The sequence below is a fragment of the Microtus pennsylvanicus genome, chromosome X, assembly GCF_037038515.1.
Source record: "Microtus pennsylvanicus isolate mMicPen1 chromosome X, mMicPen1.hap1, whole genome shotgun sequence".
NCBI classification, from domain to species: domain Eukaryota; kingdom Metazoa; phylum Chordata; class Mammalia; order Rodentia; family Cricetidae; genus Microtus; species Microtus pennsylvanicus.
The window spans coordinates 142,178,281-142,200,157 of record NC_134601.1 but is presented as its reverse complement, the minus strand read 5'-3'; the positions used below and the strand labels follow the sequence as shown (position 1 = coordinate 142,200,157).

Below are 21,877 nucleotides of genomic sequence, written 5' to 3'. Positions count from 1 at the left end.
CTAATAAACAATATACATTAGTTGTAGATGCCATTACTTTTTTTCTTTTTCATTGTGAACAAAGCCTGGCTTTAAAAACATAGCTACTTAGGCCAGATATATGCCTCAGTGCTTAAGAGTCCATTGTGCTCTTGCAGAAAATAGCAAAATAGAGAAGATCCTCCCTCTTTCTCCATACATGAAGATCAACTTTATCAGAACACACAGAGATAATCATAGGTTGACTGTCAGGAAATAAATACCAAAAGAAAGGTAACTTAAAGTTAGTAGACATTTGTAGTATAATACTTTGTATCTTGCCTTCCCTGCATTGATGGTTAACTGATGAATTTAAAACACAAAATTTGTATTTTTGGTGTAGTACCCAGGTCCTTTGGAGGAAAACAAACTTTGTTCCCAAAGAATTATTATTTTGTTTTATTTTCACTTAACTAAGGAGTCACCAAGGAACTGAGGCAAGGACTTCTTGCTTCACGTCATCTCAGGGCAAGCAATATAATGGTACTTAGTAGTTACTTTAAGTATGTATTTGGAAATGTACCACAGTATGGATCCTAAATAAAAATGAGCTCTAGTTACAGTCAGAGCTACTAAATAAACCTTAATTGTCTATACAAAATTCTTTAAGAGTAAAGCCTAAACACAACCCTGTAGTTTAAAATATACAGTCTGATTGTAAAGCTAAAACAACTATCACTTGTACTTATGTAACTCCAGAATAACTTTAATACAAGACACACAAAAATGTTATTTCTTAATAGTGTACTGATTAAACTATACACATTTCTTGTAAGACCATGCAATCTAATACAAAAAACCTTTTTACAATGTGAGTTGGAAGCGGTAGCAATTGCAGAGTATACACTAGATTTCAAATACATGGTATAAAAAAATGTGAAACATCTTTGTAATTTTGTATTGATTATATGTTTATATTTTGGGTGTTAAAGGGAAAAATTAACTTCATTTACTCTTTGTACTTTAATATATCAAAATGACTTTTTAAATTATATATAATTTGCATTATATTTCTATTGGACACCACTACCTTCAAGGAATTCTTTAGGTAATTCCTTTGAGAGAATAGAAGAAAAGTTGTTACCAATGACCTCAGACAGGGGATTACTACATAATATAAAGAACCAAAAATATTAAATTCTTCTTCCTAATCATCAAATAAATGGGCTAATGGAACTAGTATTTTAAAAGAAGCAAATAAATACTTGAAAAACTGTTTGGCATCCTTAGACATCAGGAAAATGCAAAATTAAAACTGCTTTGAAATTGCTGTCTCTCAACCCAGACAAAATGAGTATGAAGAAATCAAGAGACAAAAACTGCTGGTAAGGATATAGGAAAAGCGGAACCCTTATACACTTCTGATGGCAATGTAAACCAGTGTGGCTACTATGGAAATCAGTATAGAGATTCCTCAAAAACGACAAGCACAACTTCTGGACCTTCACGCTATAATGTTCACACTGACTGCTGCACTATTTATACATGGAACCAGCCTAGATAAAAGAAATTAAAGAAATCCTACTATACCTACAGAACATGAATTTTACTCAGCTGTAAGAATGAAATTACCACACTCACAGGAAAATAGATGGAATTAGAGATTATTACACTACATGACATGAGCAGGTTTAAGAAAGACATGTATCACATTTTCTTTTATGTATGGAATCTATTTTTAAATTAATATTAAAATGATTTAAAGAAGATAACAAAATGTTTTCTTTCTTTTATTTTTTTTAATTTATTTATTTATTAAGGATTTCTGCCTCCTCCCCGCAACCGCCTCCCATCTCCTCCCCCTCCCCCGATCAAGTCCCCCTCCCTCATCTGCTCGAAGAGCAATCAGGGTTCCCTGACCTGTGGGAAGCCCAAGGACCGCCCACCTCTATCCAGGTCTCGTAAGGTGAGCATCCAAACTGCCTAGGCTCCCCCAAAGATTTATTTATATATTTTGTTCACAGTGTTCTGTCTGCATGTGTGCCTGCACGCCAGAAGAGGGCACCAGATTTCATTACAGATGGTTGTGAGCCACCATGTGGTTGCTGGGAATTGAACTCAGGACCTCTGGAAGAACAATCAGTGCTCTTAACCTCTGAGCCATCTCTCCAGCCCCAACAAAATGTTTTCTGATGCAAGTACTTAGCATTCCTCAGAGCCTTCTGATTGCCCCCAGCAAATAAAAATCTACAAATGGGGCATGGGAGTCCAGGGCCATTGCTCAGCACATAAAAATGTTTGTTATTAATCAATCAGGACAACCAGAGTTCAATCCTCTAGATCCACATGGTAAAAGGACAGAAACTGACTCTGGCAAGTTATTTCTGACTTTCACATGTATGCCATGGCACATATATGCAGGCTTGTGCAAACATATGTGGACATACACAATAAATGTAATAAAATATTAAAAAATATTCAGAACTATATAGGCACAAGCAACAAATATTCTCCATACTTATTCTTTCCTAAGATTTATAATGAAAAATTCTTTTCAACTAGGGCATATTATTTGCAGAAAATAATTCAAACTGGATGGTTTTTAAAACAGAATCAATCTGATAATAAAGACAGAAGAAAATAAGTGAGTTCAAATAGCTTGCCCAATGTTTATATTGCTGTCTAACGATGGAACAGAAAGTAGAATATGATTCTCTTGCAATTGATGCCAGAAGTTTTTGTCCTTTATCAAACTATGAAATGACACGAGAATAAACTGCAATAAATGGTTTTAATACATAAGATTCCCCTGGAAAACAATTTGTATTGTTTGTTGGTTTAATAATATTCATTCTTAGATCTTACATCTCCAAAGATGGAACATAGTCTACAAATGAGACTTGTCTGGACAGTCAGAGATAGCAACCAATGATCTCTATTAGTCAAAAGCAACATGGTTCTACTTTGAAATAATTCTTAAGCTATGATTCATTAAGGTGACAAAGAAAAAAAGCAGTTTGGATTTTAAGCTAGGTTTACTTCAAGTAAAAGACTGAAAATACATGACAGAGATATGCAACCTATAGGTACTTTATTTCTTATCAGTAACTGTACTAATTCATTGATGCTAGGATTATAGTGATTGCTAAATATTTCAAAATATTACTCGGCAGTTTCATGTCAATCCATGGGCCCCGAAGAATAAAATATATTAGTGGTAGATTGAAACGTGAAAGCTGAAAATTAAACCACTTGACATGAATAAAACAATTCAAAGAAAGAATATGACTTGCAAAAGTACACAGTGTAACTGATGGCAAAGTCCACATGATGAATCCAGTAATTATTCGATATTAAATGCTTTTGAAACTACCATTTGCAACCTAACCAGAAGATTGTAATCACAGTTTCTTTTTAAAACTAAACAGAAAGGAAAATGTATTTTTCAAGTGAGGCTGTTGTCACATACATGACATGTACTAGGCCATGATATAAAGTAAGACATTCTATTATGACTGTGATTTTAAAAACTGTTACAAAACACTGTACACATGCCATTCTTAGAAGTATGCAGAAACAACAGTTGTTGGACTATAGGGTGCCCTAATGAACTTTTAAGAACAAAGTATTAGTAGCAGATTTGAAAGATAGCAAAGGGAAAAAAATCTTGACCTAAGTCCTGTTAAAAGCATCAAATCTTATAAGAATAATCCTTTTTAGTTCTATTTATTTTAAACAGAAAGATTCTGATTCTCTTCATATGCATCATGTTTTATGACATATTAAGTTTACCTGGCGTTCTGCTTCCTGGAACTTTCATATATAGTTGAACTGTGTTCATGCCCAGTATAGTATGACCAACATGGCTTAGAAGATTTCCTGCTGATACTACACGCACAAAAGCAGGAAGTTTAGTCAGCTCATGTAACTGCAGTTTCCACCTATAAAGAAAAAAAAAGGAGTAATGCCTTGCTTTTATGTTCCAATGAGAAAAAAAAATCTATAAACATTTTGCTTTCAAATAAGAAATAATGGAATATCTAAATTAACCTACCAATGAAAAATAGCATTAAAATTATAGGCCTAGAACATAATGAAAAATTACCTATCATAAAGTTAGGGTATCAGTGGGAAAAGAAGGATATAACAGTCTTAAATAAAAAAAAATAATTTAACTGTAAAGTCTAGTAAAATTATTTAGTTTATTTTACATCGATTTATAAAAAAATGATAAGGAATAAAACAGAAGAAATTGTAAACAATTCTGGACCAGAGCAAGGACACGTCTTTGCATCAGTTCACAGAACTATCACAAGGACTTACTTTTTGTCATCAGACAGGTCAATGTTGGTCCCAAACTTAATGGTTTTAAATGGTCCTTTTCTCCTTTTCCCAGAACTTAAAAAGAAAGAAGCAAAATTACAAGTGCATCTTTTAAACAGAAATATTAAGTAGAAATGAAAAATGACTTACTTATCTGATGATGTAGATTCATTATCAGAATGGTCTTTATGGTGACTTCTTTTCTCATTTTCTTCCTAAAAATTAGTAAAAGGCATTTTAGCTTAGTATTCCACATATCTGGTGACTCTTTCCCCTTCCCCATGCTACTAAATGAAAGATTCTCACAGTAGCTCTATTTGCAAGGAGAGAAAACTGATGTAATTCACTGTAACTCAATGCAATTTGCAGGACAGGTTTTAGTTTATAGAAAGGGACAGTGGAAGTGGCTAGTGTATGTCAACTTGACAGAAGGTAGAGTTATCTAAAAGGAGGGAACCTCAACTGAGAAAATGTTTCTGTAAGATTCCTTAAAGCTGTGGGGCATTTTCTTAATTAGTGGCCAATGGGGTAGGGCCTAGCTCATTGCGAGTTGTGCCATCCTAAGCTGGTGGTCCTGGGTTGTATAAGAAAGCAGGCTGAGTAAGCCAGGGAGAAGCAAGTCAGTAAGCAGCCCTACTTCATGGCCTCTGCACCAGCTCTTGCCTCGAGGTTCCTGCCTGACTTCCTTTGATGATATAGTAAGTCAAATAAACCCTTTCCTCCCCAAGTTGCGGTCATGGTGTTTCAATTCAGCAACAGAAACTCTACTTAAGACAGTAACCCAAATATATAATTTCACGTAAAAAGGTTGTCTGGACTAAAAATGTGAACTCAGAAACATTTTAAATATTTTTAAAGAGATAAGCAAATCTAGTAAACTAAATTTCCTGTGCAAAAGATATGAACAAACAAATCAGCACAAGGCAGTATTAGAGTAATATTTCAAACTCACTTCTGTGGATGTTTTATCTCCAGTTTGTGGGAGGACTCATAAAGCTCTCATTATGATACCTGATTTTAGTAATGTTGAAACATCTTACTAGGCAGTAATTCCCTCTCTGAACAATACTTACTGAATCAACTCACAGGTTTGTTTTAAGTAAACTGGGTAGCACTTATTATTATGTTTTATGTAACATAATATAATCTGATGACATCTACTTTCAAAACTTCAAAATGAAATAATTTTAAAATATCTAAAAATAATCTCCAGGAAGCAAACACTTACTCTCAATGATTCTTGGAATGAGGATGCTTGGTACTGAGCATATTTAGCAATTGTAGTATGAGATCTATTACTTTCACAATGCCAGATTTTCTTGGTTCCAGTAGGGTCCCAGTTTTCATCAGCTGGTTGTAACAACTGTGTTCTCACTTCTACCATATGTTCATTGTTAGCTTCCACCAAAGTTTTAGTAGAGAAAAGTCCCAGGTCTTTATTACAAGTAAGCCATAAATAAATAAAAAAAGTCAACAAAAGCAAAGCAAAAATGCATCCAACAAGCTCTCCCGCCCCTCACCGTTTCTTTTAAAAGAGAAAGCATTTTATAGTAATATATCCAAGTTCCCCTAAAAACTGACTAGGTCATCTATACACTCTGAAGGCCAAGGTATTCCCAATGTTCATGGTGTTCCAACAAAGAAAGAGTCAAGAGTCCAATGATCAAATTTTTCATGTACTTAATCTGTGTGGGCACTAGCAAATACCAATGGGGCTATAGTACATTATTTGAAGAGTATACTAAATTTCACTTACATTTTATATTCAAAATTTTCCTGGTAGTAAACATAAGCCACTATTATAAAACTTGATAAAAGTAAAAGCTAAATTTAAAAAAAAATTGCCAGCAACTAACATCATCACCATTATGCACTCAAATCATGAACCTCAAGTAAAATTAATCATGATCCTCCATCCATATTAGAATAAAAATGTGTATGTGAATGGTAGTGGGTGGTAACGATACTCTCTACTGGTGTTTTAAAAGATTAAAAGACAGCATGCATAGAAAACATTTTTCCTTAAGCGTACCTAATTTAAGAGCTCCAGCAAGGCCACGTATTACTGTAACAGGGTTGTTTGGATTTGTACAAAATTGATGTAATGGAGGAAAGAAAGCATCACGTTTATTTTCCAACTGTAAAATTAAAATATGTGGTTACATCTCAGGAAAACAGAGCTTTTAACTTAAATATTATGTCTCAGATTCACTGCTTATCAATCTATTCTATTTCATGCATTTATATTTCTTTTCTATTTTTCTAGTACTTTTGCATTTGGTTTTAATTATGACTAGATAGTAAGTAACCATATATATTTTTGTGTACTACATGTTGAACAAATTATGCAGCAGAAATTACATTTAAATTTCAAAACCAAAGTGCTTTAAGTACAAATGGACCTTAAAAAGGAAGAAAAACAACGAGCAAGAGTAGGGAGATTGGTTCAGCCTCCATTAAGGCCTTCAGTCCAGCATCCCTGAGAGCAAGAAATCAAAGTATAAGTTGGGTTGTAGGTTCATAATAGTGTTTTTGACATCCATGGGGCTCTGGGTTTTATCTTCAATACTGCCCCTATTGAAAAACCAAAAAGTAAAAGAGTTAAAAGATCTTATATAGAAGCTGAGAGTGGTGGCAGCCATCTTCAATCCCAGTACCCAGGAGTCAGAAATAGGCATATCTCTAAGTTCGAGATCAGTTAAAGTGATAGAGTCCCTTTGACCAAAAATAAAATTGTTTTTGCTTGGAGATACGGCTCAGTCATGAGCACTTATTGCCCTTGCAGAAAAAGGACCTGACCTTGATTCCCAGACCTATGGCTCACCTGTAACTCCAGCTCCTGGGGACACCTACACTTACATGTAATCACCTACACTCACTTAATCTTCCATTCACATAATTAAAAATAAGAAAAAAGAATCTTAAAAAGAGTCTGTATGATTCCATACATTCTTATGTAACATTACTCATGAACTTAGGTAAATAATTTATCAGGCAAGATTGGAAGCTTGCTAAAGGATAGAATATGAAGCTCAATGGTAGACTACTAAAAAAGCCTAGGATTCATCCCTAGGAGGAGGAAACCAGGCAACAAATGAAACAATTACTGAGAAAAGAGACAGAGTTTGGTGGTATAATAGTTGCATTATGTTGTCAACATACTAACACTAGCACAATACCCAAGTTAATTGACTGATCGATTATCCTGTCATGTGGATTAACCTTGAGGTCATAATAAATGAAATAAGTTAGTCATAGAAAAAATAGTGGTTCCATTATATAAAGTAGTGAAATGCATGAAAACAGAATTGTGACAGCCAGGGCTTAAGGAAATGAGGATGTTCCATGGTTAGACACTGGCCAGAAAATAAATTCTCAAGAAAGGTTATACAACAACATGAGTGTGTTTAACACTACTTAACTATATACTCAGTTAGGGAAGAGATGGTAAATTTTGTCATGCTTTAAAAACTCAGGAAGAAATCAAAATTTCTCGAGCAAATTCAAAAATCATTTTCACAGATGTATGGCCATTTAAACTATATCACTATAACTTTGTGTATTTAATTTTTTTCTTTCACATGGGAAGGTAGTAGGAAGATAGTAATATAGTAGCAGCAGGACTTATTTGTGAAAAACACAATTGAGAATTGCTTTTATAGCTGGGCAGTGGTGGCTCATGCCTTTAATTTTAGAACTCAGGAGGCAGAGGCAGGCGCATCTCTGTGAGTTCTAGGCCAGCCTGGTCTACAGAGCTAGTTCCGGGGCAGCCAGGGCTGTTAAAGTGAAAACCTGTCTCAAAAAACAAACAAAAATACTAAAAAACAAAAACAAACAAACAGAGAAAGATAAAAAAATATATGAAAAAACTGATAGTTTTAAATATGATAAATAGCTTACAAAGATTTTTGGTGACACATATCTACCTATTATTATATAATTTTTAAATCTAGGCATGCTGGTTTTAAAAATTAATTCTTATTTCATGTATATGAGTGTTTTGCCTGTGTATATAGATACCACGTGAATGACTGGTACCATGGAGGTCAGAAGAGGGTATCAGGTCTCCTGCGAGTTATGGGTGGTTGAAACATCATGTAGGTATAGGTGACGGAACCTGGGCCTTCTGGAAGAGTAACAAGTGCTCTTAACTGCTCCAAAGACCATCTCTCCAGCTCCAAAGACCACATTCTTAAAATGTCTTACATTTTTTTTGCTTTGTTTAATTTGAAGGTATTTCTTTTAGCATATGTATTAAACAGAATGAATGCTAAGGTCCAACAATTAGTAGATTTGAAACCCAGTTTACAAAAAAAAAAAAAAAAGCCAAATAATTCCAAGTAGCTTTGGTTTAATACTGCTCAAAATTAAGGGAGAGAAAGCATTTTTCCCTTATTCTAGTCCTGCCTATAGTCAGAGAGGAACAATGGGTATATAGTAGTAATGCTATATAAAGTACTTGACGAGAATATGCAAAGCCCTGGGTTTAGTTTCCAGCACAGAAAAAAAAAAGCAAGAAACTAAATTTTCTAATATAATCATAGTTAATAACTGAGCAGGCATTTGCAAAATAGCATAAAATCTTTTTCAATACATCTTTTATGTTGTTGCTTAATATTCACACTGCTGCCAATAACTGTGATATTTGCTAAAGAGTATCCATGGTGACCTAAAAGATTTTTACAAGAGACAACTAAAAGTAAACATTGGTTTGGCTGAAATTTAGTCAATTCAGACTCACATAAATACTAGGAGTAGGTGGATTCAACTTGTCCTTTGGCAAGGGAGGGTATGGTGAAGATGGTGGTCTTGGAGGTGGACATTTATCCAACAAAATGCTACTGTTAGACAGGCCATTTTTACCTAGATTCCTTTAAAAATAACAAAAAGGAGAAAAAAAATCAGCTTTACATTTACATAGAAGGCAAAAAAAATTCTGAACTAACTTCTAATTAAATGAATAGGCATTTTTATAAATCCATGAATTTTGGATCCAGTGGGAACAAGGAAAATTATTTCTGCAAATACTTATTTTGATTCCTATATCTTACATTGAAGTAAAATAAACGCACATATGGAGCATAGAAAACATTCCTTATTTTGTTTGTGATTTCTTTATCTAAATACAAAAATAAGTTGTAATTTCCTTTCTATCATCAGAATCTTTCCCATTCAAGGTTAATATAGCGCAACCAAGAAAAAGTCCCAATAGGTCATATTAATTAGTTTCTTACTGTGCTTTAAAAATTATCTGCCTGTTAAAAGCAAGTCTGAAACAGACAGAAATTTCTCTAAAACAGATGCATACAGTCATCTATAAGAGACTATAAACATTTCCTACTTAACTACACTCATAATCTTAGTAGATACTTAAGATACCGGGTATTCACGTCATCTTCTGAGCACTGCTTTAGAACACCTTAAGCCAGAAATAATGAAACTTCATCTTAATAATCCAAAGTGGACAGAAAAGTAGAAAGCAAAGTTATGAAATAAGATGGCGACAGAGAGGATTCAAAAAACACATCATTTTAAATAGTTTTCTCCCATTTTGGAACAACCATACTTAGTAGAGAAATTATGGTAAAGTGTTCTGTGAGTAAACCAAATATTCTTCAAATCTTCTCTAAAAAGCTCCTAAACCATAGATCCCAGGTCTCCTAATGCCATGCCTGTGTGACTTTCTGGAAGCCTTATGCCAGTACAGGCTACTATCAATCTAACACCCCCTTACTTGTAAACAAAATTTCTTTTCTTTAAGCTTCAGAAGATTGATCTCCAACATAAAGAAGTGACTTCCTATATCATCATTTACAAATTCATGCCGAGATTGATTGAAATAACCCAGTGTTTTGGTGTATCTAGCTACTTATAACACAAAATATCTATGAGGCAAAATTGCTTTTATAAATTAAGTTTAATACAAAACTATTAGAATATACTCAAGTGAATGTCCTAATGTCCCCATCAGCAACAAAAAATGAGATAAAAGAGCATCATCCTTAACACACTAAAAAAATACAATCAACTAGGTACTCCATAGCATAAAATTTTATTAACAAAAACTGCTCTTTCACATTGCTCATAACTTGTGGGCCATAACATAGCTCCAGAATCATCCCCCCCCCTTTAAATGACATCTCAGTTTCTCCCTGTTTTTATTTTGTTGCTGTTGTTAAAATAAATGTCTTGAGTGTCTAGAGAGAGTGGACAAGCCCCTGCTTTAGCAGAGTAGAAAGAGAACTAGAAAAGGAGGGCAGAGAGCAGATCAGTCAAGGGAGAGGCAGACAGAAGATAAGCATACTGGAAAGGAATCAAGGTATTGTGTCTCCAGTCAGCTATGGCTATTGAGCTGGACACTTAAAGGGGTTCAATGTTGAAGTGAATGATAGTAACTTGTAGACAAAAAGACTAATGCCTCTAAATTCAAAATTTCTAAAAAACGAATTTTAGATGTTCAGGAACCCTACTATATGATTTATTTATTATTTTAAATTTAGAGATCTAATGTGTTAAACGCTGACATGAAAAAAATCACATTAAGTTAGGACTGGTCAAGTGTGGCGAAGCACACCTTTAATTCCAGCACTTAGGTGGCAGAGGCAAGGCATCCTGGTCTTCAGAGAGAGTTCAAGGCCAGAGAGAGCCTGCTCATGTCTCCCCTACCCCCACCTCCCCACCAAAAACAGTTAAGATTAGTGACAGTAGTTGTCATGTTGTAGGCCACTCAGGAAAATGATACCAGCAAGATGGCCTAAACAAAGAAATAATAAGAAATATAAAAGTAACCACCTGATAGTTAAAAAATTGACAGAAAATAATGACAATCAATGTATGATAAAACACAGGCCAGAAGACATTTAAACACTTCAACTCAATTTTTTTTAAAAAAAACTTTAGTATATTAAAGTTCCAGTGTCACAATTGAAGTGATAAATTAAGATTAATTAAAATTTATTTTAAACGAAATTCTTCCCAATAAGTAGCAAATTTACTTTAAACTAATTCTTCCCCATAAGTTACCCATAAGCAACATATTCTACAAAATAAAATTCAATTTTATATAAACAATTCACTAGTGACAAACACCTAATGGTAGATCCAAGATACAGTATAATAAAACAATCTAAACAGCAGAAAAGATAATGACACTTTTAGATAATAAATAAGACACACTAGTACTGGCAGTTAAATGGGAATTGTTTCAAATTTTAAAATAAAATTGTTATATTAAGTGGCCAATGTCAACAGACTCAATGCTTATATTTTCTATTTACAGAATGCTTATTTTCTGTTTTTTGATTAAACTTGCAATCAAATGAAGACCCTTTAAAAACCTACATCACTGCCTCAACTTAAAATTTAATGTAGTAGAAAAGTATGCAGAATTCCTTTTTGTGATTATTCCAAACAGTGTTAACATTCAAGATTTATTCATACACAGGGGATGACAAATACAAGTCAAGGAGAAAACTTAAACGTGCCATGCACAATGAAAAGACCATTAAGAATCTCTATCTCCAAATACTACAGAAAGATGGTGCTAGCCAATCAGACTGATCCTTTGATGATGAGGTATTTTTCCTCCTTTAGGAGACTAATTTTCCTCTAAGTTTGAAGGTTTAGCCTTCCAAAACTAACATGAATATGCTTTTCCTTTCATGAATGGCTAGCAGGCTGCCCTAATCTCTATTGTTCCTTACTTCTTCCTATTTCCTTTATAATTTCTTGTAGAATCATGAAGTGTAAACTAGAGACTAACTTTGATGATTGTTGAGGTCTACCTCTAGTCTAACATTTAGTGAGTCCAAAACTAAAATAAACAATAGGCTCTTCAAGGCCTTGTTTTTTAGTCAAATGTGATTTAACTGAGTCTCATTTCCATCCCCAGAGCAGACAATAACACTGAAACCAGCAACTGTAGTAACCAGTAGAGGGCAGTAATAGCACGTTCAGAAACACCCTCTCAGATTAAGTTACAGAAGTTTCATTCAAACATTACCAACCTTCCAAGTTTTTACTTTAGATGACTGATTACACTATCTTTTATTTCCCAGATCTTGATCAGATAAATTGTCAAACATTTTCACTCTGTGATTAACTTTCCCACACTAACCTGCAAGCTTTCAGAACTTCTGCTGAGCTGGGATATATGGACACAGACATTGATGGTATGATCTGAGGACTAGGTTTGTGGCTAACTAGAAGCAGATCTGTTTTAATGGGGCTCTGAGATTCTTCCATTCCTTCTCCATTAATTGTGTGCAGCCCACTGTGGGGGCTGTTAAGGCTGGTAACACTGTTTGTGGTTGTCTGCTCGGTGGATTTAGGAGAAGGTGTTGCTGTGGAAATGGCTGAAGATGGTGAAGAGGCAACAGAATTATCAGTCTTTGTATGGACAGTAGGGTGGATGTTATTGACTTTGTCACAGGTTCCAGGACCCACATTGTTATTAGCTTTTCCCATCAACAAGGCAGAGAGCTGAGGATTGTCTGAACTTAGTAAACCTGGTGACTTAGAATCTCCATGGCTAGGACTGCAAACAGCATCTGCCATCACCTGATGGACATGATTAGGAAGTCCCTCAACACTGGCAGTGCTGTTAGGTGTCTCTCCAGTATGCCTGCTTGCTTCAGGCATGGTCAATGTGTTTCCTGAAGGCTTGCTCTCTTTGGTTAAGGTAATGCCTTGTCCACCTGAGGTAGCAGTATGAGAGGAGAGGTGATTGAGAGCAGCCCCCTGTGTTACTGAATTGCTAGGCAGGGTGGGATGTCCATTCTGATTTTGAATACCAGAGCCAGCTGCCTGGAGATGCTGGGAAGGCCCAGTGGAAGAGAGAGGTCGTTCATCATTAGGACCTGCCAAATGTGAACTCTGACCTTTGTGAAGCCCCTAAAAAGAAAAATAGACAGTTTAAATCTTATGTTAAACTCAAGAGCATACACAGAATTCTAAGTATTATAGGTAAAAGTCACTAAGGAAAATTATCTGTATAATTTGACACAGTTCCTAAAGTTATCAAAAAAGTACTTACAGTTAGCGAAAAGAATTTCCCTAATTAGTATGGCATACATTAATTTACAGAAAGCACTAGGAATGCTAACTTAAGTTTTAAAACATGTACTTTCATTCCTAAGATCAAACATGGACAGACATACAATATCATTAATAGTTAAACAAGAAATATGGCAAACCAACTAATGGGTCTGTGATCTATTAAGAGATTAATTCTATAGGAAGCAAATTTATTTTGGCTTCAAAGTTACTATATATTTAAAGTAACTGTATATATAGTCCTCTCTAATACAACTAATGTTAAAGCACCTATCCTCTAGAGCAAAGCTACTAAAATTGTTTAAAGACACTATTAAAAAGTTCTTACCCACTCAACCTATGTATTTTTTTTTAAAAAAATCATATGTCTAAGCCAATTACTTAGAGATAAGCTGCAATTTTCATGAACTTTGTTAAACCCTTTGAGAAATATCTGCCAGGGTAGCATACTAGAGTTAATGAAAGTGTTAAGTACAGAAGAAGATCACTTAATATATCTAGTGGAATTTTTATCTTATAAATGAGATTAAGATGTTTAATTTTTACCTGAAAATTTCCCCCAATATCACAATTTTCATTTTATTTTACTGACAAAAAAATTAAATGGAAATGCTAATTTTTCAGCCACACAATTAACAATGGAATTGGGAATCAATAATTTCATAGTTTCAAAATTGTTGTAATTTCAGATAAAAACAGTATGTGTGGGACTCATTCAATTATAAGTATATATTTTATCTTACATCCCTAGTAACTGAACAAAGAAATTAGGACTATATTGTGACTTGAGAATGACTTTAATAGCAGAGTTGAGAACTTTTTTGACAGGTAACATTTAACCTGGCAATAATAAACCATCAAGGAATAAAAATTAGCTATTGATACATTAAACAGTAAATTTAATCCCTAGTAAAAATAAGCAACCATAACCCTGAAATCAGCTTAAAAAATGAAAATGTAATGTTTGTATTAAAGAACTTTACCAAAACACAAAACAAAATCCAGTAACATTACAAGTTGAATATAGTTTAGGATATTGAAGAGTATAATTAGATTATCAAGTAAGCAACTACAAGTTCAGTAATAATATCAGTTAAAAGACGAATCATAGAGCTGAGTGTGGAAGCCAACATTTTTAGTCCCAGTACACAGGAGGGAGACACAGGATGATCATCCCCAGATAGCTGGAGGCCAGCCTAAGCTGGAGTATATGACATCTTGTCTAACAAAAAAGCAAAACAAAACAAAAAGGTTAAAAACCTTTAAGTTATATGGGAAAATTCTCATTAAAAATAAGTTACAAATATTTCAATAACTAAGCTACCCAAGAAAGTCTTAGGTGAACCAAATTTCTATTTAATATTTGTCAGAGGCTTCTCAACAAATACACTATTATAAAGTGCAAACGTGACAAAAATATTTAATCATCTCTCTGTACATCAAGGCATTTTAAATTACAAATTCAGAAAATGTTTATATAATGAATTTTTTAAAGCCTGCCTAATCTATCATACTAACATCAGAGGCTCAAGCTCTCCAGCTGCGGTATTATAAGCAACTCCAGGAGGGAAACTTTTTACCTGGAATTAGTTCAACATTTTTAGACAGTTTTCTTACTTCATTACAACTATACTGTAAGGCTCCTGCAGGCACTGAGCATGAGGGACTGGGACACCCTGCCATTCAGTGACATACAGAAGAAGTCTTTTGGCCTGCAAAATCATTGGGATCAGGTCAAGTATTTGTTTCCCGGAAAAGAGACGGCTATGTCATAGGCAAGGATATCCTGAACTTGAGTTCCTCCTACATCAGCTTCCTGGATTTCAGGTTAGGATTAGAGAGGCATGAGTCACCACAATCAGATAGAATTTCTTGTTTTATTTTAATGTTTACCAGATTTCTAAAATAAGATTGAGTATTTTTGAAAATTTCAGCAATTGAGCAAGCCTGAGATGTAGAGGGGAAGAAAAATAAGAGAACTATACTTCATAAGCATAACAAAGGCTCCAATTTACGTAACTGCCAATTATACTTTAGGCATTTTTACAGAAGTTTCACGTTGTCCTTAACAATCTTTTAATGTTTAAAGATACCAAATTCCCAAAACATACCCTCTCATCGAGCAATTCTTTCCTCTATTTTGTCAATCTCTCTACTGAATGTCTCCCATTAGCTTTCACTGCTATTTTGCATTTTAATTTAAAATATGAACAAAACCAAAATCTGAATTCTATTTCTCCTTTAGCTACCCCCTCCCTCATGTGCATAACCAACATGGTTGTAAATGTCCTGTGGGAACTATCCATATCTGCCACCTCCAGTTTTATCTGCCCTTTAACCTTTTCACACAATTAGGTTTCATCTGCAACAATCCACTGAAATTGCTCCTATTCAAAAGTTCCCAAATCATCTCTGTATAGAGTCAAACAGACCTTGTAACTCATCTGGTATAACACAGTATTCGCTTATTTTTATTCTACTCTTTAAAACTGCAATAAACAAACATTACCCTTAGCATCAGGCTATTAGAAAGAAGAAGGAAATGTGCAACACAGGTTATGGTATGGATTTTGGTTGCATTTATTAATTTCCCAACTCCAGGAATGTCACCTCAAATGATATTGACTTACTGGATTGTGGTGGTTTGAATAAAAATGGCCTCCATAGGCTCATAAATTCAAAATTAGTCACCAAGGTATGACAAAATTTAAGATTAAAAGGATTAGGAGGTGAGGCCTTGTTTGGGTAGGTGTGGCCTTATTGGAGAAAGTGTGCCACTGAGGGTGAGCTCTGAGGTTTCAAGAACAGAAGCCGGGCTCAGCAGCACTCTCTCTTCTTGCTGCGTTCAGATATAGATGTAGAACTCTTCTCAGCTACCATGTCTATCTGTGTGCTGCCATGCTCCCTACCATGAGGACAATGGACTCTGAAATTGTAAGCAAGTCCCAATTAAATGGTTTCTTTTATAAAAATTGCCATGGTCGCAATGCATCTTCACTGACAAAGACACAAATCTAACGTCCTTTATGATATATACTTTGATCAATACCTTCTTGAAATATAAGATATGGCTCATATTCTCCTCAATGCCCAATACCTCACAGCTCAATCCTTTATTCTAGTCTTAAAAGTTCTTTAATTTCCTGTCTGGCAAATTAGAAAAGGACCTTATGGTTCAATCTTGAATTCTTTTCCCAATCAGTTCCCACCGTCTGTAATCTTACCCAGTCTCAATTATTCTTGCTTATCAAGATAGCTTAAAATTAGACTTTTCTTTCTCATACTCCATTTCTATACAGATGTTGATCACTATCTACTACTACAAAAATAGGCATGTTTTTAATGAGGCCGCTATAAATTAGAAGTGGTATGGGCGGTTATACAATTTATTTTCTTTACTAATAAATTTTCCAATTATTTCCATCTGTGGAAATGTTATCAAGGAAAGAAAATATATACATATAAACTGAATTGAAACACAGCAACAACAGTGTATAACTAAATAATTCATATAAAAATAGTTCCTCAAACACTTAACATGCACAAACCAAATAAAGACAAATTATTATATGAGAAGTCAACGAAAGCAATTAGTCTTTCTATTACCTGAGTGGAGTTAGATAGTTGGTTTTTCCACGGCTCCTCTGTGCTGCCGGTCAGGTTTGTGCGGTTATGAGGTAGAGTGGGTGCGTTTCGCTGCAAGTAAGGCACGTTTCCATTACTTCCACTTCCTGTTATGTGATTATTGCCTATCAAAATAGTGTCTGTACTTCCCAGCGTTCTTGGTGTGCTACAGGGAACATGGCCTGCAGAAAAGGGTCCATTGGCCAAAGACTGCCCAGGACAGGTAGGACGGACTACAGACTGAGAGACACTAGGCATTCTGGTCAGAGCAAGCTGTGACGGTTGGCCAGAGACTGAGTTTGTAGGCAGTGATGAATCAACTGTTGGCCCATTAGGAATTCCAGTAGGCCGTACCTGTGCAACTCCTGTTTGTCTCATCTGCAGGGAACAAATGAAAAGCAAAAAAATACAGTGTGTATAGTCCAGAGGGGAGAGACTCAGAATGTAAAGATGAATAATCATAGGCTCTGATCTGATCTCAACACTTCATTTCTCTAGGTTAAAAACCATCGACTTCAAAAACAAAAAACTATATGTAAGCTTCCTAGGAAAAGCAGAAATGTTTCATGTTAAGGAAACATCTTGTTAGTTATGACAAAAAAAAAAAAGGGCAGCTGAAATCTATGACAAACTCTGAAATTCATACTTCTTCCAAGGAACATCAGATTTTTATTCTAAGGTGGGTCTAGTGGAGCAGGCCTAAAACCCCAACTATTTAGAAGGTCGAGGCAAAAGGATCTAAACTTCAAGGTCAACTCAGCAACTTAGACCTTATATGTGTTGGGGGAAGGGGGCGCAGGACACAGGAGGGTATTGTAGCTTAGCAGTAGTGGTAGCTCCTTTAACATGTACAAGGCCTTTGGTTCAACCCTGAGTAGACAACAACAACAATAATAATAAAGACAGAGAATCTATAGTATGACAGATCCTTTAAAGAACACAAATTATAAAATAAATTTTAAAAAAATTAATAAAAAAACTAAGGAAGACATATAAAACCTAAACTAGGTTTAATATATTTTACTAAGTACTAAGAACATAAATAAAATACCATGGAATTAAGTAATAAAAAAAGCTTAAAATTAAATCAGTAGATGTTCTTTTCTTAAAAACTCCATTACCTAGAATTTTAAGAAGCATAGACCACAAAATTCTACCAAATATAAGTAGACATGAGTATGGGTGAGTTCTGAAATGATGCTATAGTAAAAGTACATAAAATTCTATCAAATTTTAGAGGGAAAATGCTATACACACTTGGTGTTGCTGCATTAAGACAAACTGACTTTCCAGCTGTTCCAGCATTAGTTTCTGTGCTGGGTTTAAATTATTTCTATTTGCACGGAGCTGTTCCAAGTGCTAGGGGAAAAAAAAGGGAGAATATAATTAAAGACATATCTAATAAACAAGCTAACAAATCTGTGAAACCTTTATCTGAACTAATTAGAAAAACTCAGAACCACTATCAGGTTGGACACTGATTTCTGATCAACAATAATCTAATTCCAATCTTAAAAGTTTTGTTTTAAAAAGTTCAAGAAACCAAAGTAAGAACTGAGCATTCATCTGAATATGGTTTATTATAATGTGATCTTTGTAAGAGATGGACATGAAATTTTACTAACACAGTAATTTTCAGTGTTCATGAAGAAAACACTTCAAGTTTATAAGATAAAATGCTCCAAAAAAACATTGAATAGAACAGGAAAGACATTCTGAATGTCTAAAACTAGTGATCAACTAAGCAATAGTGTTGTATCTAGATAAAGAAATAGGAGCTGTTCATTTTTAAGACCCCTAGTGAATTCCTAAAAAAAAAAAATCATAGAAAAGCTAAACTTACAGTTTAATGCTTTCTCAGTCGCAACACCACTGCATACTGTGGGGATAGCTTGTGCAGTATTAGGGGTGACAATAAAACTAGTATAAATGTTTCTTCATTCACAACTTCAGGTAAGAATGCAATATTTACCACCAAACTTAGCTACCTAAGCTTAGGATTATTTTGGATATTTTTCTCTTATTAAATAAAGAACTTTTACCTGCTCACACAGAGAAAGCACTGTGTGTTTTCTCTTTGTTATTATACACATGTTGGCATCATTATTTTTGAGGTTTATGGTTATTATTAATGCCAGAATCATGATACTAAAACAGATGTTTTGATAAATGAGGTGGCTACTAAGTGACTGGGGCCAATTAGCATTAACAGGCTGAACACACTGGACAATGAGATGATTGATGTCACTGCTGGTATAGATAAGGATTTCATTGTGCTACTAGAATGCTATAATTTAAAAGTTATCATGGGTTTATTCCTGAAAATTTTCACTTAGTATTTTTGGACCAGAGGTTTAAGTTAAATAACTTGTAAATAAATATACAACACACCTCTGCAAAAACAGGCTAAGAAACAAGTAATGCCAGAAAACTTGGGGGGGGGGGGGACTGAGGTAAAGAAGTTGTCAGTGGGTTAGAGTAGAAGGTAAAAGAAGACTTTATCCTACATAATCTATATCCATGCTTTATGTATATGAATGCATTGCCTGTTCCCAAAAGAGAAGCAAACTAGAAACAAATGGGAAACAAGATTGAATTATCTTCATTATTCTGGTAAACGTGTAATCACTTCATTCAACTTTAAGAATTTCTAAAAGTTCACTATTTCTGCCACATAACTTTTCTTAAAAACATGTTTTACACACCTGTAATTTCTGTGGTGTCAAACACCATGAATGAGCTTGTTGCTGTACAGGAGGATGGGGCGCAGCATGGCCACCACTCCAATTATCAGAAGAATTCTGAGGAAAATTGATAAAAAGAAACATTAAAGACTATTTAGTTAAGACAATAGGTTAACATTAATTAATGAAGGCCAAAAGATTACAAATTAGAATATTTACATATAAGAAAATCATTACATTCATTAAAAATAACTTACATGCACATTAAACTTGATAGTCATAACATTTTTTAAAATGCTGATTCTATAATAAACCACCCCCCAAAAAGCCCACCCCTAAACTATGGCCCAAATGACTAGCCTATATACCACACTATCCACTAGGTTCATTATTAAACATAGTTCAATGTTGGCAAAAGTGATGATGAAAAGTGTGCTGATACCTTAACGGCAGGGAAATGGATAAAATGATTTGATGAATGCAAATTTATCCCTACTTTATTTAATATGATTCTAAGACTTTGGGATGGGGAAACTCAAACCTTTTACTATTCTGATGTCCACAGATTTAAAGTAAAGGACAGAAAATGTTCAAACTGCGCAATTAGAGGGCAGTTGGAGCTCCTTTTTTTGACTGGGATTTTTTATTTCTCTAGGACATATACCTTTGTTGGACTAGATGTTCTTTTCCTCTTGGCAGGACTGGACAGGTCATCTACTTGGCTAGGAGGAATCATGTGTAGTGGCAAAGACTGCTGTGAAATTGGTGTTTGACTGAGGCCTAATACAGGTTCAGTATTTGGATGATGAGGTTTACATGCCTAAGAATCACAGAAGGAAGACAAAAATGGGTGCTATATATTCTTACTTCATTCCTTCAAATTATAAAACTCACAAGCTGCATACTTTTCAAAGTTATGTGGACATCTCTGATTGCAATTACTGAAGGTCAAAAAAATCAATGAATCATCATCAATGGAGGAATGTGTACCTTCCTTTGAAAATCTTTTAAAAATTAAATGAACTGCTGCAGCATTATTTTGAGAAATCTTGCAAAATCATGAAAATGCACAAAGGTTCTAAGTTGGTACCCCCAAATTTTGTCCCATACCAGAGGGAATTTTATTTTGATTTAGATTCCCTTAGCACTTAAATGAAAAGGCTATTATTCATTAATAAAAGCCTTCTATGCTTACTTAAAATAAGCTTGACTACTACAGATTGAAAAGAACCCTTAAAGCTGGGCACCTGCAGAACATAACCCAACTTCTCACCTGCTGTGCTGTGTTCATGGCACCCTGCCTGGAGGTAAGCTCTGCGGGGATTGGTAGGCTCCATGCCTCCTCAATACTAGGAAGTAATTTAGTTTTACTCTGTAGACTACCTTGTGGAAGGTTACACAACTGAGCCTAGGAAAAATTATGTAAAAAGCAAATTTAACACAAGCCTACTTGAGTAAGAGTAAGTCCACTAAATCTTCCTAAGTGCTAATTGTTTTTAAAAGAAAATAGATTCTAAACTTGGGGCTTTAGAAAGATACTAAGTATAAAGAGGGTTACCAGAATATAAACCTTTGTGAAAATCAAAATATAGCTATGCTGTTTCCAGGGTTCTCATTAGCTGTCTTTTCATGAAATTTGAAGCAAGAGTGAAAGACAGTGTTTGTGTTCTTTTCTTTAAAATGCTATGGCAACTTAAAAATGTAGACAGTACACTGAAAAAAAAACTTATGTAAATTAATATGCATCAAAGTGCAAAAGAGCATTTAAAAAAAATATTGCTTATCTCACTTAAAATGGAAAGTAAAACAGTATTGCAAAGCTATGGTATGTTTACAAAATATGGAAACAGATTTTAGACATCCAAAGACAACTAGACAAAATTTCCAGCCACCCTATTCCTGCCTGAGTGTTCTGGGGAAATATGTGGCTTTAAAAAATTGATATTTAAAATTTTTACCTGTAAATATTTAATCCGTGCTGCAAGTGCAGAGGTATTACTACAATTTTTGCTTCTAGTTGCATTTAAATAGCATTTAATAGCATCCTGAGGCTGGTTACAGGATTCATAGAGAGTGCCTAGATCCATCCAGGCTGCAGCATGGCCATGGTCCAACTGTACAGCACAAATATAGGCCTGTAAAGCATCCATAGGCTGATTTTGTTGTTGATAGAGCACACTAAAAAGAGAAATTAAGAAAAAATAAGTCAATTAAGAATAACTGGTTTCATAGCC

General features: G+C 34.5%; 1 protein-coding gene across 15 annotated transcripts in view; it reads right to left on the bottom strand.

Annotated features, from left to right (window-relative positions):
• Positions 1-21,877, bottom strand: part of Kdm6a (lysine demethylase 6A) — a 139,449-nt gene that overhangs the window by 18,078 nt on the left and 99,494 nt on the right. For 2 of the 15 annotated variants that reach the window (XM_075957978.1, XM_075957976.1), the window contains exons 12-24: positions 21,602-21,821; positions 20,917-21,051; positions 20,308-20,463; positions 19,665-19,760; positions 18,217-18,318; positions 16,942-17,337; positions 12,398-13,173; positions 9,023-9,152; positions 6,314-6,419; positions 5,510-5,715; positions 4,432-4,496; positions 4,282-4,356; positions 3,751-3,899 (exon numbers count right to left, since the gene is read on the bottom strand). In XM_075957978.1, the coding sequence (XP_075814093.1) occupies positions 3,751-3,899; positions 4,282-4,356; positions 4,432-4,496; positions 5,510-5,715; positions 6,314-6,419; positions 9,023-9,152; positions 12,398-13,173; positions 16,942-17,337; positions 18,217-18,318; positions 19,665-19,760; positions 20,308-20,463; positions 20,917-21,051; positions 21,602-21,821 (2,612 nt within the window). The remainder of the gene's footprint in view (positions 1-3,750; positions 3,900-4,281; positions 4,357-4,431; positions 4,497-5,509; positions 5,716-6,313; positions 6,420-9,022; positions 9,153-12,397; positions 13,174-16,941; positions 17,338-18,216; positions 18,319-19,664; positions 19,761-20,307; positions 20,464-20,916; positions 21,052-21,601; positions 21,822-21,877) is intronic. The other 13 variants (XM_075957984.1, XM_075957981.1, XM_075957983.1 and 10 more) reach the window with 7 other exon arrangements.